This window comes from Ascaphus truei, chromosome 14 (assembly GCF_040206685.1).
Source record: "Ascaphus truei isolate aAscTru1 chromosome 14, aAscTru1.hap1, whole genome shotgun sequence".
Classification (NCBI taxonomy): Eukaryota; Metazoa; Chordata; class Amphibia; order Anura; family Ascaphidae; genus Ascaphus; species Ascaphus truei.
In genome coordinates, this window is record NC_134496.1 from 14,833,021 (window position 1) to 14,848,177 (window position 15,157).

The 15,157-nt window shown below is 44.3% G+C and overlaps 1 protein-coding gene and 1 long non-coding RNA gene across 2 annotated transcripts in view; one reads left to right on the forward strand and one right to left on the reverse strand.

Moving 5' to 3' along the window:
• MEN1 (menin 1) overlaps positions 1-10,802 on the reverse strand; it is a 36,118-nt gene extending 25,316 nt beyond the window's left edge. The window contains 2 exon segments of the mRNA XM_075569769.1: positions 2,186-2,987; positions 10,590-10,802. Of these exon segments, the coding sequence (XP_075425884.1) occupies positions 2,186-2,969 (784 nt within the window). The 5' untranslated portion in view covers positions 2,970-2,987; positions 10,590-10,802.
• A 360-nt stretch (positions 10,803-11,162) lies between these two features.
• Positions 11,163-13,871, forward strand: LOC142465639 (uncharacterized). Its single transcript, XR_012787938.1, has 3 exons — positions 11,163-11,708; positions 11,871-11,928; positions 12,322-13,871. It is a non-coding gene; the product is annotated as an uncharacterized LOC142465639 (long non-coding RNA).
• The last annotated feature ends 1,286 nt before the right edge of the window (positions 13,872-15,157 follow it).

The following is a 15,157-nucleotide window of genomic DNA, read 5'->3' on the forward strand; positions in this document are numbered from 1 at the left end:
TGTATGCCAGGTACAATCTGGAACCCACGGGGGTAGCCACTAGCCCAATTTGTCTGCTGTTATTACTGACTGGACTCAGCTAGAGTCCAAAGGATTTAGAAATGCTACAATAGCCTTTTACCAACAAGGCGTCTTTAGCATCTACAAATTCATAGAGAACTACAGTACCGGCATACATCAGCAGGTCCTGTAGTCTCAGTCAGTCATTTACATATTAAATCAGAAAACTCCTATAGCCAGCCCCAGTGAGGAGCGGGCGTCAGTTTATTGAGTGTACGCCTGTCCTCTTGGATCGATACCTAGTGTGGCCCAAACAGATTTCAGTTATAGACGTATTAGTATGAATATAGGGTGATCAATTATGGTCATACTTTATCCCATTGTATGCTGCACAGCAGCGCCAATATATGCTTTCTTGAATATTTTCAATACAATGTATTTATTTTACGTTACACAGGAAACAATACAAACCAATTAAAAGGGATACAATCCCGACTAGACTGGACCTCGGCTCTGTCTGATACTGGGGGTCCACCTCGGATCACGGCATTTTCTGCCTAAGGAACGGTCGCACTCTGCACGTCACCGTGTGCGACGTCAGAACAGCCCGATGCGCGTTTCACCCAACCAGGGCTTCTTCAGTGGTGGCCGGGCTTTGTAAGATGTCAGCCAATTACTGCATTAGGCGTTTAAAGCCCCATATCGTATTACTCTCCTGTTCGAACGTGACAATGCGCTCATAGGCGCCATCTTTAATTACAATTGTTATGCTTTGGCAGATAAAAACATTTAAAAAAAAGCATTACACTTTTGTATGGAGATCTTGTTATTTTTAGATATGTATACTGTTTGTCTCTTGATAATGAATTGGCTTATATGCTTATTTGGCCAGGGTATACATGATATGTATTTAATACATCTTTTATTATAAGCTTAGTTTGCACTTTTAATCTTTGTACTACACGTACTTATCTTCAACTCAAAATGTATTCTTGATGTAATATCTTCTTGCTGATAAAGAATGTATATATTACCCAAACATACTAAGTAATTGTTTAACTTCAGAGTTTAAGATGTGATATATTGTCTGAAAGTAGTTGGTGTACAGTATTATAGTATTATAGTATAGGGAATGCCACGTGTAGTAATAATGGCTAGTAGCATACAAGATGGTTAAAAAAAAAAAAAAAAAGGTATTTCTGGAAATCTTCAAATGAATTATTTTGTGGATTTCAAGTAATCTAAAAGGATGTTTTTATTCTCGAAATGGCAAGATATCCACAGTTACCTGTCAATCTTAAGGTAGTGATGGAGTTCTTTTGGGATATAGTGAGGTCTGTCTGAGATGGTACACTGGTATAAGATAGTAATTAGAATTCTATTAAAAAGCTGAATATAGGAAACCCTCATTGAGTCCTTGTGGTAATAGACTGCCCAGAGTCCACTCTAGTTGGGATTTTATTCCTTTTAATTGGTTTGTTTTGTTTCCCCCAACACATTCTTTATTGAATTTTTCCAATTAAAACATAACTTTTAATGTATAGAGGCCGTTCTGGAGGCATCGATAGGGATCTTTTGTATATAGTCATACACAGGTCTCATTCCATGATAGCACCTCTCTAGCCCGTATTTTGACGTTTGAGCAGGTATTTTTCCTTCTCGTTTAATTAAGTCAACTTCACGCTCATGCACTTAACGAAACTCTCATTCACTCAAAGTTCTTCTCCATTAAACTCTTCTGTTCAGTGATGTTCAAGACCGCTTCATCAATACACCAAAAACCGCTCATTCATCCCTTCATTCAATACCGTTCGACCAGTCAAGAAAGCTCTTATTCACTCAATAATGTTTCCATCTATTCAAAGACACGCTCAGCAGTTCAGCAACGCTCATCCACTCAACAACATTCAACTCTTTTTCTCTCCATCTAAAAAACTTCAATCCTTCCATCAAGAACACTCCTATCTATCCCTCCCCACATTTAACCACACATCTGCAGAATACCCCTCTTCCATCCACCCCTACATTCAAGATCTCTCCCATCCTTCCACCCACGCAAGAACACTTTTGAAAATGCTCTCATCTATTCATACTTCCACTCCCCCCTTCAGCTCTATTTTACTCCTTTGAACAGCCCAACACTCTCCCTCCTCCCCCCCGCCCTCCAGCACTCTCTTCCCCTCACCTGTCACGAAGCTGAACAGCGATTGTATATGCGCCCTGTCTTTGAAGTAGGAGCGGCTCAGCCCATTCCAGATGACGTCCGACACCCTCCGTATCAGCTCCCGGCCGGAAACTCCCCCTTCCCTTGGGTAACAGGACAGATCCACCGCCCCACGGGTCTGTGCCGTGAAGCGAGCATGCAGGGCCTGCGCCACCGATAGCTCCAGTATTGGGAAGTATGAAACCCCCTGCCAGGCCGGCTCACCTTCTGCATTCTCACCCGATGTCACTGCACTCTCCTTCCTTTGTACTGTCCCTACACTCTCCCCTGTATTGCTGCTCTCTTCGCACACTGACTCCTTAGCCTTTCTTCCCTCAGAGCTCCCTCTTCCCGCCCTGATGACCTCCTTGGTCAGGATTGCTCCTGTGTCCCCGAGACTGACCTCGCTTTCTTTCCTTGCACGCCCTCCAGTGGAACCCTTTTTTGCCAACTCGCCCCTGGTCCCTCTCTTCCTCTGCTCTGCCCTAGTGCCCTCTCTGGGTCCTTTGTTAGTGGGTTCTCCACTGCCCACCACAGTTCCATCTCCACCAATTTTGGCGACAGCCGAGGGAGCCCCGTGCCCAATGTCAGTAATGTTGGTGGGCACTACACGATTGACGGCCAGGAAGTGTTCAACGAAGCCGAGAGCAAGAGACAGCAGGGCCAGGTCAGGCTCAGGGCGTGACAGCTCCCATCGAAAGAGAGCGACAAGGGAGTCCAGCGAGCGCAGGGGGAAGAAAGACTTCTGGGAGGGGAGGAGGCCCATGGCGGGGAGAAGAAAGGGCTGTGGGGAAATAAAAAAGAAAGAAAGAGAGAGGGGTAGAGGGAGAAGAAAGATGGGGCAGAAAGGTAGAGAGAATGGGGAGAGAGGGAAGAGATATGTCAAATACTGTATATACTGATAGACCGCATAACAGGTACACCAGAAGAGGGGTGGGGGGGGGGGGGGGGAGATAAATTATCCCAATTTAGAGTGTGCAGATTATTCCACTGTGACTGCTATGAATGTGTATGAATGACGTGAGAGGAGTACAAAGGAGTGAAAAGAACAAAGATAACTGAGGGACATGCAACAGAAGAGGAGAGCAACTGAATAAGATGGAACTTCCAAACAATGTATGTATGTAAAGCTCTGATGCCACAGCCCCTGTGGCTTTGAAAGGTATATAGTCGTTGTATAGGTTAAAAAAAAACTAATTAAATGTATTTAAAAAAAACTTTTTTTTAATGAAAATAAGATTGGTAAACAAAAAACATTCTAAGAACCGATTAAAGATGCCTAATCTTCAGAACGTGTCATTTCAAAATACCTTCTTTTTAAACACACAATGTTCCTTGTCAAAAATTAATTTTCCTCAGTACTCAAAAGAAAGGTTCAAGACTGACTTCTACAGCGAGAGAGATATAGGTATATGTATGTGTATTATATATGTGTATTATATAAATAGATACACACACACACACACTACTTTTAGGTTGAAATGACTAATTACGGTGTTGTGATTGGACTCCGGGGCGTGTGCAGGCAGCGTGGCTGTCACTCACCACTGGAGCATGGACACCAGCGCCCCACAATGCATTGCTCGTGCCGCTGTGGTTTGGCCCCTCGGCGGAGTGTCAGCTACGCTTCCTCCACTTACCTTTTGTACTTCAGCCCTATTGTCAGACGTAAGGACAAGGGTATTTATTATTTGGGGTGGGAAGGAGGGGTCTGTACGGGATTGTATGAGGTGGGGAGGGCGGGGGGGGATCTGTGCGGGATTAAAGGAGGTGGGTAAAACTGTACGGGTTATGAGGTGGGGGGGGGATCTGTGCGGGATTATGAGGTGGGGGGGGATCTGTGCGGGATTATGAGGTGGGGGGGAGGGATCTGTGCGGGATTATATGAGGTGGGTAGGGCTGTGCGGGTTATGAGGTGGGGGGGGGAATCTATGTGGGATTATATTAGGTGGGAATCTGTGCGGGATTATGAGGTGGGGGGGAGGGATCTGTGCGGGATTATATGAGGTGGGTAGGGCTACCTGTGTGGTATTATATTAGGTGGGAATCTGTGCGGGATTATATGAGGTGGGTAGGGCTACCTGTGTGGTATTATATTAGGTGGGAATCTGTGCGGGATTATATGAGGTGGGTAGGGCTGTGCACGTTATGAGGTGGGGGGGGGGGGTCTGTGTGGGAATGTGATGGGTAAGGCTGTACGGGTCTTTGTGGGATTATATGAGGGGGGGGGGGCTCTGTGGGTTGGGAGGTGAGGGAGGAGGGCGGTCCTGTGCGGATAATACAAGGGGTATTTTATTTATCTGTAGGCCAGTAATTCATGTATAATTTGTGGTTAACTAGTGACTTTTATCCTTGACTAGTGAATCTTAGTGAATTATTTTCCAGCCCTGTATGTATGTGACATATATATATATTTTGTATCATCTTCAGCCCTGGTCTCCTCACTGCTGGATGAAGCCTCTTCAATGATCATGCAGCCGCTCTTCTCCACGTTGTTTCAAACACGTTCTTAGTTGATCTTGCCATCATCTTAGTCTCTCTTGGGATCCAGTTGAGTACAGTACTATCTGTGTCCATCAATGATCATTTCTTCAGGTGATATGTATAGCCTTCCACTATTTGAATTTCTTAACCTTTGTGATGTCATAGACATTTTTCTGTTTCAAACCCATTCATTCTTTTTTCTACCTTTATGGGTAATACCCAGCATGCTTCTCTCCATACTTCTTTACGTTGTATGAACTTTTAAAATGATCTTCTCTTTTAAGGTCCAAGCTGATGAAAGAATACTCTATGCACGCAGTTGTTTCAGTTGTTAGTCTTCCTTAAAGGCTTTCTTGCGTCCAGGAGTTTTTAATCAGACCAAGGGTTCATTTTTTCTCCACCGTAGAACCACCCACTTCACTAGATCAAGGGGGAGCCCGATAGTGTATTATCATCATTAATCATAAAATGCACATGACTAAAATCACTCACAAACGTACAGTAACAGTCAATTTCAGCTTTGGGCCACATTCTTATTTTGGCAAGTTCTCCCATTTGTTACTGGAGGTCTTCTGAACTTGAGGAAATTGTTATTTTTGCCACATCTGAAAATCGTGGCCAACTCAAATGTTCACGCTTGATTTGGATACCTTTATCTTCTCAATCTAACGTCTTGAACAATTCTTCAAGTGTTGCTGTGAAACGTTTTGGCGACATGGTGTCTCCCTGTCGCACTCCCTTGCTGATCCTAAGGCCCAGGACATATTGCCCTCAGCGTCGCTGAGCCGCGCTGAACAGATGCACAAAGCCCCTGCATCTGTTATCAGCGCGGCTATAGTTTCCCCCTCCGCATGCGCGCTGAGGAGGAGAAACTCTTCCGAGAGCGGCAATTTGAAATTTGCCGCTCGGGGAAGCGGAGGAGCGGTCACGTGACTGCTCCCATCCAATTGGGCTGCAGCCGGTCCTACACCGGCAGCACAGAGATCTGTGTGTGTCTGTGTGTGTGTAGGAGGGGGGGAGCGGGTGATGTGTCCCCCTTCTGCCCCGATCCCTGTCTCCCTTCTGCCCCGATCCCTGTCTCCCTTCTGCCCCGATCCCTGTCCCCCTTCTGCCCCGATCCCTGTCCCCCTTCTGCCCCGATCCCTGTCCCCCTTCTGCCCCGATCCCTGTCCCCCTTCTGCCCCGATCCCTGTCCCCCTTCTGCCCCGATCCCTGTCCCCCTTCTGCCCCGATCCCTGTCCCCCTTCTGCCCCGTGCGTATGTGCATTGTGTGTGTGTGTGTATGTGTATGCATGTGTATGCGTGTGTGTGTGTGTATGTGCGCATGTGTGTGTGTGCATGTGCATGTGCATGCATGTGTGTGCATGTGCATGCATGTGTGTGTGTGTGTGTGTGTGTGTGTGTGTGTGTGTGTGTATGTGTATGCATGTGTGTGTATGTGTATGCATGTGTCTGTGTATGTGTATGCGTGTGTGTGTGCATGTGTGTGTGTGCATGTGTGTGTGTGCATGTGTATGCATGTGTGTATGTGTGTGTGTGCATGTGTATGCATGTGTGTATGTGCATGTGTGTATGTGCATGTGCATGTGTGTATGTGCATGTGTGTATGTGCATGTGCATGTGCATGTGTGTGGGTGCATGTGTGTATGTGTGTATGTGTATGCATGTGTGTGCATGTGTGTGCATGTGTGTGTGCGTGAATATATTTATCAAAGTTGCACAATGTTAATAAATAATTTATTCTCACAACATGTCTTTTTTTTTTAATTTTTAAAATATTATATAATACACACACACACACACACACACACACACACACACACACACACACACACACACACACGTTCCCCAGTGACACACAAACACACAGACCACTTCAAAGTGACACACACACACACACTGACAGCTACCAAGTGACACACACACACACAGTGATACCCGCCTCCCAAGCGCGCTTGCTGTCTCCTCTGTCAGGATAGCAAAAAACGCCTGGTAGAGCGAGCAGCAGCAAGCGAGAGCGAGCAGCAGCACCTAAGCGCTTACTATGTCCAAGGCCTAAGGCTGCGCTTATAGTGCCAGTGACGGCGACGTCACGCTGCGGTTGCTGGAAAAATCAAATTGACTTGACTTCCAGCGATTGCGACTAAGCCGTCGCTCCGCTTCTACTATAAACGCACGCGACGGTGGCAATATATTTGTGGCAACGTCGCATCGCTGGCACTATAAGCGCAGCGTTCTCTCGCTTGTATCTTCATGTAATCTAATGGTTGATGTAGCATTCATAAATGTTCTTTATATTATCAAGGAACGCTTCTTCAACATTGTCTTCTTAATGCATCTAGTATCGCTGAGGTGTGGACAGAATCAAATGCTTTTTCGTAATCTACTAATCATAAAATGATTAGTAGATCGTATTGATTACTTCGGGAAATCACTTCTTGTACGACTTGGATGTGGTCCATTGTGTTGTATCTAGTGTGAGATCTCGCTTGTTCTCTAGGCTGGGCAAAGTCCAGGGTCTGTTGCAGCCAATTAGTGAGCATCTCCATAAAAATCTTATGATTGGAAGTAGACTGGTCTGTAGTTCTTGAGGTCTTCTGTGTCACCTCTCTTGTGGATGTGGATAACTATGGCATTACAACATTGTTCTGCATGTTTCCTCTTCAAGCCGCATGTAAAGAGTTTTACAAGGAGGTTTTCTACTTCATCCAGTGTCTTTCAAGATTTAGTTATAATTCCCTCTTCCCGGGGGTCTTCCCATTCTTCATGGATTTTGCCTGTTATCTGTGTTCCTCATACAATTACACGCCCAAGTTCTCAACTCTCTTTGTAAGGTCACAGTCTTATTGTTGATCCATCTTCCTGAGAGTGCAATGATTTGCTTCTTCCAAACCATTAGTCGTTGCTTTGCCTTCTTTGAGCTTTCCTTATCTTCAGTAGTCTTCACCATATCACTGTTACATCTTCAGTTATACAGCAGGGCCCTAGTCATGCGGCGGGTTCCGTTCTAAGGACCTGCCGCAAAGCGAAACAGGCGATTTTCGTTATGTGTGTATGCGCAGACCGGCAATGCGCCGTTCTACGTATGCGCAACATCGGCAATAACCCCCATTCTGCGCATGCGCGACCCCGGCCCGTTCTGCGCATGCGTAGAAATGGCAGCCCCCTTCTCTGTACCGCCGGATCGCCAAGAAGCGGGGCCTTCCTGTACGCTTGCAGCACAGCTCTGCATATTAAATTGTTATTCTTGCATTTTGGGATTGCTTAATTTCTCGTCTCCTCCCCATTAAATTGTTTTGTCTCATCAGTTATTTCCTTATCCTATTTTTTGGTAAGTAATTCCTCCAGTTTTTTTCTGCGCTTTCAACAACCGTCGTAAAAGTTTTTCAGAATTGTTTGTTAAAAGTGCCCCCTTGAATTTCGAGCTGAAAAGATTTTTCGGTTCTATTTGAAATTTTCTGCAGTTATTTTTCAGGTTGATTGTTTCCATCTTTTTAATCAGTTTTCTTTTTAACTTCGCATTCAGATGTAATTTTTAGCAAATCAATCTGTAATAATGAATTGTGTCAAAGCAGTTAAGGATTCTGAAGTCTTCAATCACGCGTTTGTTAGGATACCATCAATTTCATTCCTGACTCCACTGGGTCCATCCCATGCCCATTTTCTATTTGGATTCTTCTGGAAGAATGAATTCCTGATGGAGAAGTTTTCACATTCTGCAAATTCTCCCAATCTGTCCCCACGTTCATTCCCGTTACTGTAACAGTACTTACCCACTGATGCTTAGTCTTTCTGTGGGCACCAGTCTTTGCATTGAAATATGCCATGATGATCTGAGGTGACAATTTCCTTTGCTGTTAAGTTGGTTGATTTAATGGTGGAAGTCTCCACTTCATGGTCTGTGTGACTGGATGTTGGAGCAGACACCTGGATTATTTTGTCAACTGAACAACGATTCTGGCTGCTCTTTCCCAACTATGGTGTTTCTCCATCTCCTGTTAACTCCTGCAGCCTACTCCCCTGATTCTTCCATGATCTGTACCTCTATAATAGAATCGGTGTCCGCTTTTAGAGCTCAATGAGGCCTTCATCTTTTCTTCTTACTTCACTAAGGCCCCTTCTTAGAACCCCTTTAGCTTTTTGGTGTGTTCCATAGTTGGAGGTTGAGGTCTTACTTGCCATGCCAGACTCATGTGCATGTTGGTATGTACCTTTGCCACTTCTGCCGGGTATATTGTTCCAGCTTTCATAGTACGGTTAAACCTATGACCATAAGTGCCACTATACATCTTCCTAAGCCACCTTCCTGACACTTTGAGGCAGTGAGATAAGGATTTGAGGGAAAGATATAGATATATCCCACATGAATCTGATCAAGGTGTGTGTGTGTGATATATATATATATATATATAGATAGATATATATTTCCCATCTCCCCATCTATTTTCGTTTTGTGCATCCCCTGTCCCTGTTTTCCCCACACTATTTTTGAGGGTCCACCTACAAATTACCCACTCGTGTGACATTACTCCAAGTTTATTATTGTTAAGTACTTGTATTAAATATTAGCATTTTTGGCATTCACCTTGGTTTACAGTTTTACTTTATAGTTTGGGAGTGCTGAAACATTTGTTGTGTTTTAAGGTTTATATATACATGCAACTATAAATGAATAAAATATGAAGACTAATGAGCGAATATATAAAATGAGTATGTGTGTATAGCTATTATAAATATCACACATATTTATACATATATTATACACACAAATATAAATGTAAAAATAATACAATTCAAAACCTTGTAAGTCTTGCTTAATACACATTAGATACTGTAGCTGGGGGGGGAGGGGGCGCGCAGGATTTTTCACGGGGGACGCGGCGGTTGCAGAGGCCCCTGCGCACTTCCCCACAGCATTTAATTTAAATGCCGGAGGATCGTGCGAGGCCTCTGCAACTCTACTTACCGTGATTCAGATGGCTGCGCTATGGCAACGCAGCGGCAAATGACGCCGCGGGGTCATGCAACGTGACGTCACATGCCGTCACCATGGTGGTAGGGGATCTTTGAAGTGGAGCCACGCCTTTGTGATGTTAACAGTGGTGACTTGTTCTGATCGATGTACTACTATGGCAACCCCCGCACATTTCACAAATCTGCATCCTCTGAAATGGCTCCAACAGTGTGGAACAAAATACCCTCAGAATGCCACTTAGTATGCAACACAAAATAAGGTCATTCAGCTCCTGGTTTTGATTATAATTAATTTTTATAATAATCTTATATTTATGCCTGTATTTGTTACATTCATATTCAATTATGTCTCTCTTATATATTTTATTTCACCTTATTTTGTCACACTGGTCTAAGGATCTGTAACTATTATTTTCAGTATTATGATACACCAATGTTTTATTATGATGTAGGCTATTCCTTTATTTAATCTTTAGATATTGGGTCAATATCACCACTTCCATTTGTACTATGTGGCATTTTGAGGGTTGGAATAACTTCAGATAACTAAGGAAGTAGCATAGCATCTGCGAAACACATCGATCTGAGTGAGTATACCGTTAACAGGATGCCTGGGATCCTCTGCGAACGGAGACGCTGGGAGTAGGATCCCAGAGGTGCAGCCCAACTTGGCCACTGATGGAAGACAGACAGCTGATGTGCATTAAGCAAGACTTACACTTGTAATTTATGAATTTTCACCAATTTTATTATTTTCCTTATTTAAGGCTTTTCATGCTATTCGGAGCCTCGATTGCATTTGTATTTTAGCACTGTTGATTATATATATATTACACACGCACACATATGTACGAGAGACACACAGAGAGAGAGACACAGAGAGAGACACACAGAGAGAGACACACACAGAGAGACACACACACCTCACCTTTTACACAATGCGACCCCCACTTCCGGTCTGTGCGTTCCAGAGCCAGCAACCCCGTCTCTTCCGCCCGCTTCTCGCTGTGCACTTCATGCCAAGCGCCTCTCTCCTCTGTCTCCCAAGTTTCGCTTTCACTGCATGCGTTCCAAACAATCGTCCCTATCAGTGCGTTTCAAGCCTCCTTGCGTTTCACCCTTCACCCTCTTTCCTTTTTCCGGTATGTGCGTTTCAAGCTCTGCGTATCCAAGGCTCATTCACCAACCCGCCTCAGCCTGCTTCCATGATGCAGGGCGTTGATTGGTCCAAACCATTTAGGGAGATAGGCTAAGGTTTGCTGGGAGTTGTAATTCTTTCCCTCACACATAGTCCCTGATCATAGTTACATATTGGATAGTATATAGTTGCATAGTACATAGTATAGAAGCAGAGATTCAGATGGAATCATACTACCTACTTTTAATAATATTGTAATTACACATTATAAATAATGTTAATTATCAGTGTACTATATATATATTATAATGAGTTCTAAATAATTAAGTTATAAATGTATTATAAAATGATGTTATAAAATGTAATTAGTGTTTATATATAATATTATATTATACATAAACCCTAATAACATTAATAGGTAAATAAATCAATATTACAATTAATCGATAGCGAGAGTGAGCAGGTGCCACGTTCTTATCGTTCTTCGATCTGGACAATGGCAAAATACTATTTAAGGACACTTTTAAAGATATATATTGGCTCCCAGGGAGCTATTTAAGTCTATAATGAACTTCTCTGCTTAAAAAAAGGTACGTGTTCATGGGATATACCGGTATATGACTGTGGAGTACCACAAAGAAAAACAGATTCTGATGAGCTTTAGGAATAGGAATGTCCCCTTCGAGATTGTTGTCGAGTTAGGTCGTCAGTGGTGCAATAATGTATACTAAAGATGTAATCATTGGATATGATCATATTAGTTGTGAGTAAGGAGCTTCCAGCAGCCAGGACAAATATCTAGGAGTTTGAGTCTGAGAACCTTGACACTAACACTAGAGGCGCTTCACAGGACTGGATGAACCAGCTGACTGCTTTCAGAAAGTGACCCAGCACCAGAAAGATTACCAGGTATTTATACAGCCAAAGGGCACAGTATTGCTGGTGCAGTATTTAACAGAAAAAGATGAAAACTTCGCTGTCATGTGATGTTACATTCGCAAACACACAGACAAGTATCGCTTATCCGTAATCTGTGTATCCACTTTGGAGCTCTCAGCAATTTCTCTGCAGGTGGTGTAGGCTTGGATCCTCCGCTATCCCCGTGTGGTCGCACAGACTTGTGTTCCAGGTACTTGCATCCGTCTCTCGCTGGGTCCCGTGGCTTAGGCCGCGCTCATGGTGGGGCATTGCTACGTGTGCGCGTGCATGTTCGCGACTCTTCTCTGCTTCCTTATTGAAGGTAGCATAGTACTGGCGGCGATGTAGCGCGTCGTCGCTGCTACAGTTTGGAGAGACATGTAAATTTGTCTTTCCAGGCGGCTGTCGCGTGACGTCAGCGTCACGTGAGCTGGTTCAGCCAATGAGGGGGAACCAGCTCCGTGACGCGTTCGCCATGCACCCAATCGCCTCCCCAATCTCCTGCAGCCAAGTGCACAGATCGCTGTGGTTGCAGGAGTGCACGCGCCCGTGCCGTCACCATGAGCGCGGCCTTACAGATATTCCGGTATTTATTTATTCCCAGGAGCCCATAAATCATTGGGCATACCCCCACGCGTTTTATAGCGGCAAGCTACTTCATCAGGGAGATGGAAACAAGTGCCTGGAACGCAAGTTTGTAGAACACAAGTCTGTAGAACGCAAGTCTGTGGAGCGCAAGTCTGTGGAGCGCAAGTCTGTGGAACGCAAGTCTGTGGAACGCAAGTCTGTGGAACGCATCCCGGGCTCTTATCGTGTCATTTTTTTTAGATTTCTGCTTTGAAACTGAGATTGGACTGAGCCTTTATCCGAAGAAGCAACACTTTGGGACTGCTTGATGTGCTTTCAACATCTATGAATTAATTTCTTGATTATTTCTTGATCAATTATATTGAGATTTTTTTTATATTCACATATACTTTCATATGAGAACTTTCAAATTAATATATAAAATATATTTTGCACAATTTAAGAATTTGAAGAGATTACAGTAATTATTGATAGTATCACTCTGATTTGTACATACAATTATATTAACATTTTATGTAAACTTACAGTACGTTTTTTTACTGTTTCACAGCTTGTAGTTTTAATTATATAGATCTAACTTGGCTACAAAACTATCCTTGACTAGTGACTATGAGTGTGACGGGGAGGAAAGGGTTAATACCTGATTTGCCATGCATTACTGTTGTTGCCCTGTCCCCGCCATTTTTATTCCCCATGTGCAGGCCATTCCCTGTCTGCGAGGGTAAAAGACAAGATGCATTGTTTGCCATACCCTCTAACCAACACATGATAGAAGATCTTAAATGTAAGGCAGGAGGTATTTTTTTGTAAGTCTAAGCAGGAATTACTTGGACATCCAGCTGTGATATGGGTGAATGAGCTTCGGTATTTTTATGACCAAGCCTGAAAGGGTTGTAATTATTTTTATGATGGAGCCTCAAAAGGCTCCCACAGATTTAGAGTCCCCCTGTCTAAAAGAGTGTCAATTATGACATTACCCAGAGGCCCATAATGTATACAATACTGGCATACTGATGCACAGCAGATGTCAGGCTAGTGACACCTCTAAGTCAGAGACCAGACACAGTGGCCCCAAGAAATGGATGTAGCCCAGGTATGCTAAGTGGCATGGGCATCAACCTGACCCATGCGCCCTGCCCACCGGACAGCCCTTTTGACCGGTCTTATGAACTGTGGGTCACTTGGCTATTCGTGGTTTTTTTTTGTTCCCACGAGGGGATTTGATCCACATGTTAAAGATAGCTTTGGCCAGTCTATAACTGTGGCTTCCCAGGTATTTCCCAGTGTGATTCCTGAATTTTAATCCATGATGTAAAGATGCAAGACTTTGTTCCAGTACAGCAGCAACCAGTCCAGGAGTGAAGGGGTTAACAACCACATAACCACCGGACTTTTAAAACCAAGGCTGCATTTCTTGCACTGGCAAGCAAAGGACCATTTCTTTCGTTCCAAGGACAATTTATTTCGTTTCCTGATCCCAGTGAGTGTGGTTTTAAGTGTATTCTGCAGATGTCGTGTGTTTGTCTATTAAGGAAATAAATCACCATTTATTTTGCAACTTGTTCTGTTCAATCAAGTACCCAGAAATATAAATGTGTTGATAAAAGTTGATGTCATCGTGACAATGAGTAAAGTGATAATATATCACAAACTAACACATATTGATTTTACATGTAGCCCTCTTTCCCCCCCCTTAAGTGAGATTGAGGTGGGTAGGTGTGTCTGACTACTTATCAGTGTGGTGCTATACCTGTTTGGCAACCAGGAGAGCTGAGCTTCCGCCACGGGGAACCTGGGGTATGTACTTACACTCGGTGCAGCGCCTCCACTGATGAGGGATCTCAACGGGGTGAGAGTGTGCCCGCACCAGAACAACCATACAGTAAATACACACCGTGTGAATAAACAGTATTTACTGAGCATAACCTGTAACTCCAATAACACCTCTTTGCATAACATCAAAACAATATATCAATAACAGTGCATCACTCTGAATGCATACCATTCCCCCACCCACATGTCCATCATCACATTCCCCGCAGTCTCTTGAGTGTCCCCAACAATAAAGACCAGTGTGAGTGTGAGGGATAGCGCTTCCCTGTGTTGGGGCCCGGTGGTGCACTTAATATATACTACCTCCCTGACCAGTCCTGGTCAGGAAAATCCTTGGAACTCAGCAGCACCGCACAGTGATCCCACGGCGTGCTGCGCTGCTCTCTGCAGGAATGGGTGCACACGCTGCATCCACAGGAAAGGAATCTCGAGCTGGAATGCTTCTTTAACACAGTCTCTGAACACGCTGTCAGACAGTCAGATGCTGTCAGACAGCAACCCTCTTGCTGCTTTGAATAGGGTGAAGGAGTCCCTGTCCTAAGGCCAACACTATGCCATACAGCTTCCTCTGGTGTCATAGGGGACTAACTGGGCCCTGGGGTATACCTCTACCCTAGTCCCTGCATGCAGAATAACTCTCCCTGTAACTTCTGTCGGATCCCAGACTCTGGCAGCTCACCACGTGCAACTGGCACTGGTGATATACACACACTGAACAACTAGCTCCTAACTCACTTATCCTAACGCGCCTGCAGCCGACACACAGCTCTCAGTCAGCCGGCAGACAGTAACACACGCTGCACACACACTGCACTCAGTACAGGCAGCGTCACATGCAACACTCCACACAGCAACCTGGAACCCTAACACTAACACTAACAGCTACGCACTGCAAACTTCTGGAACGCGTACAGCAACTTGCTGCACACTAGCACTATGCCTTCTTGTCAGGCCTCACAGCACTGCCAGCCGTGATCCTGACAAGACAGCACACACACACGCACTAAGGGCAGCGTCCC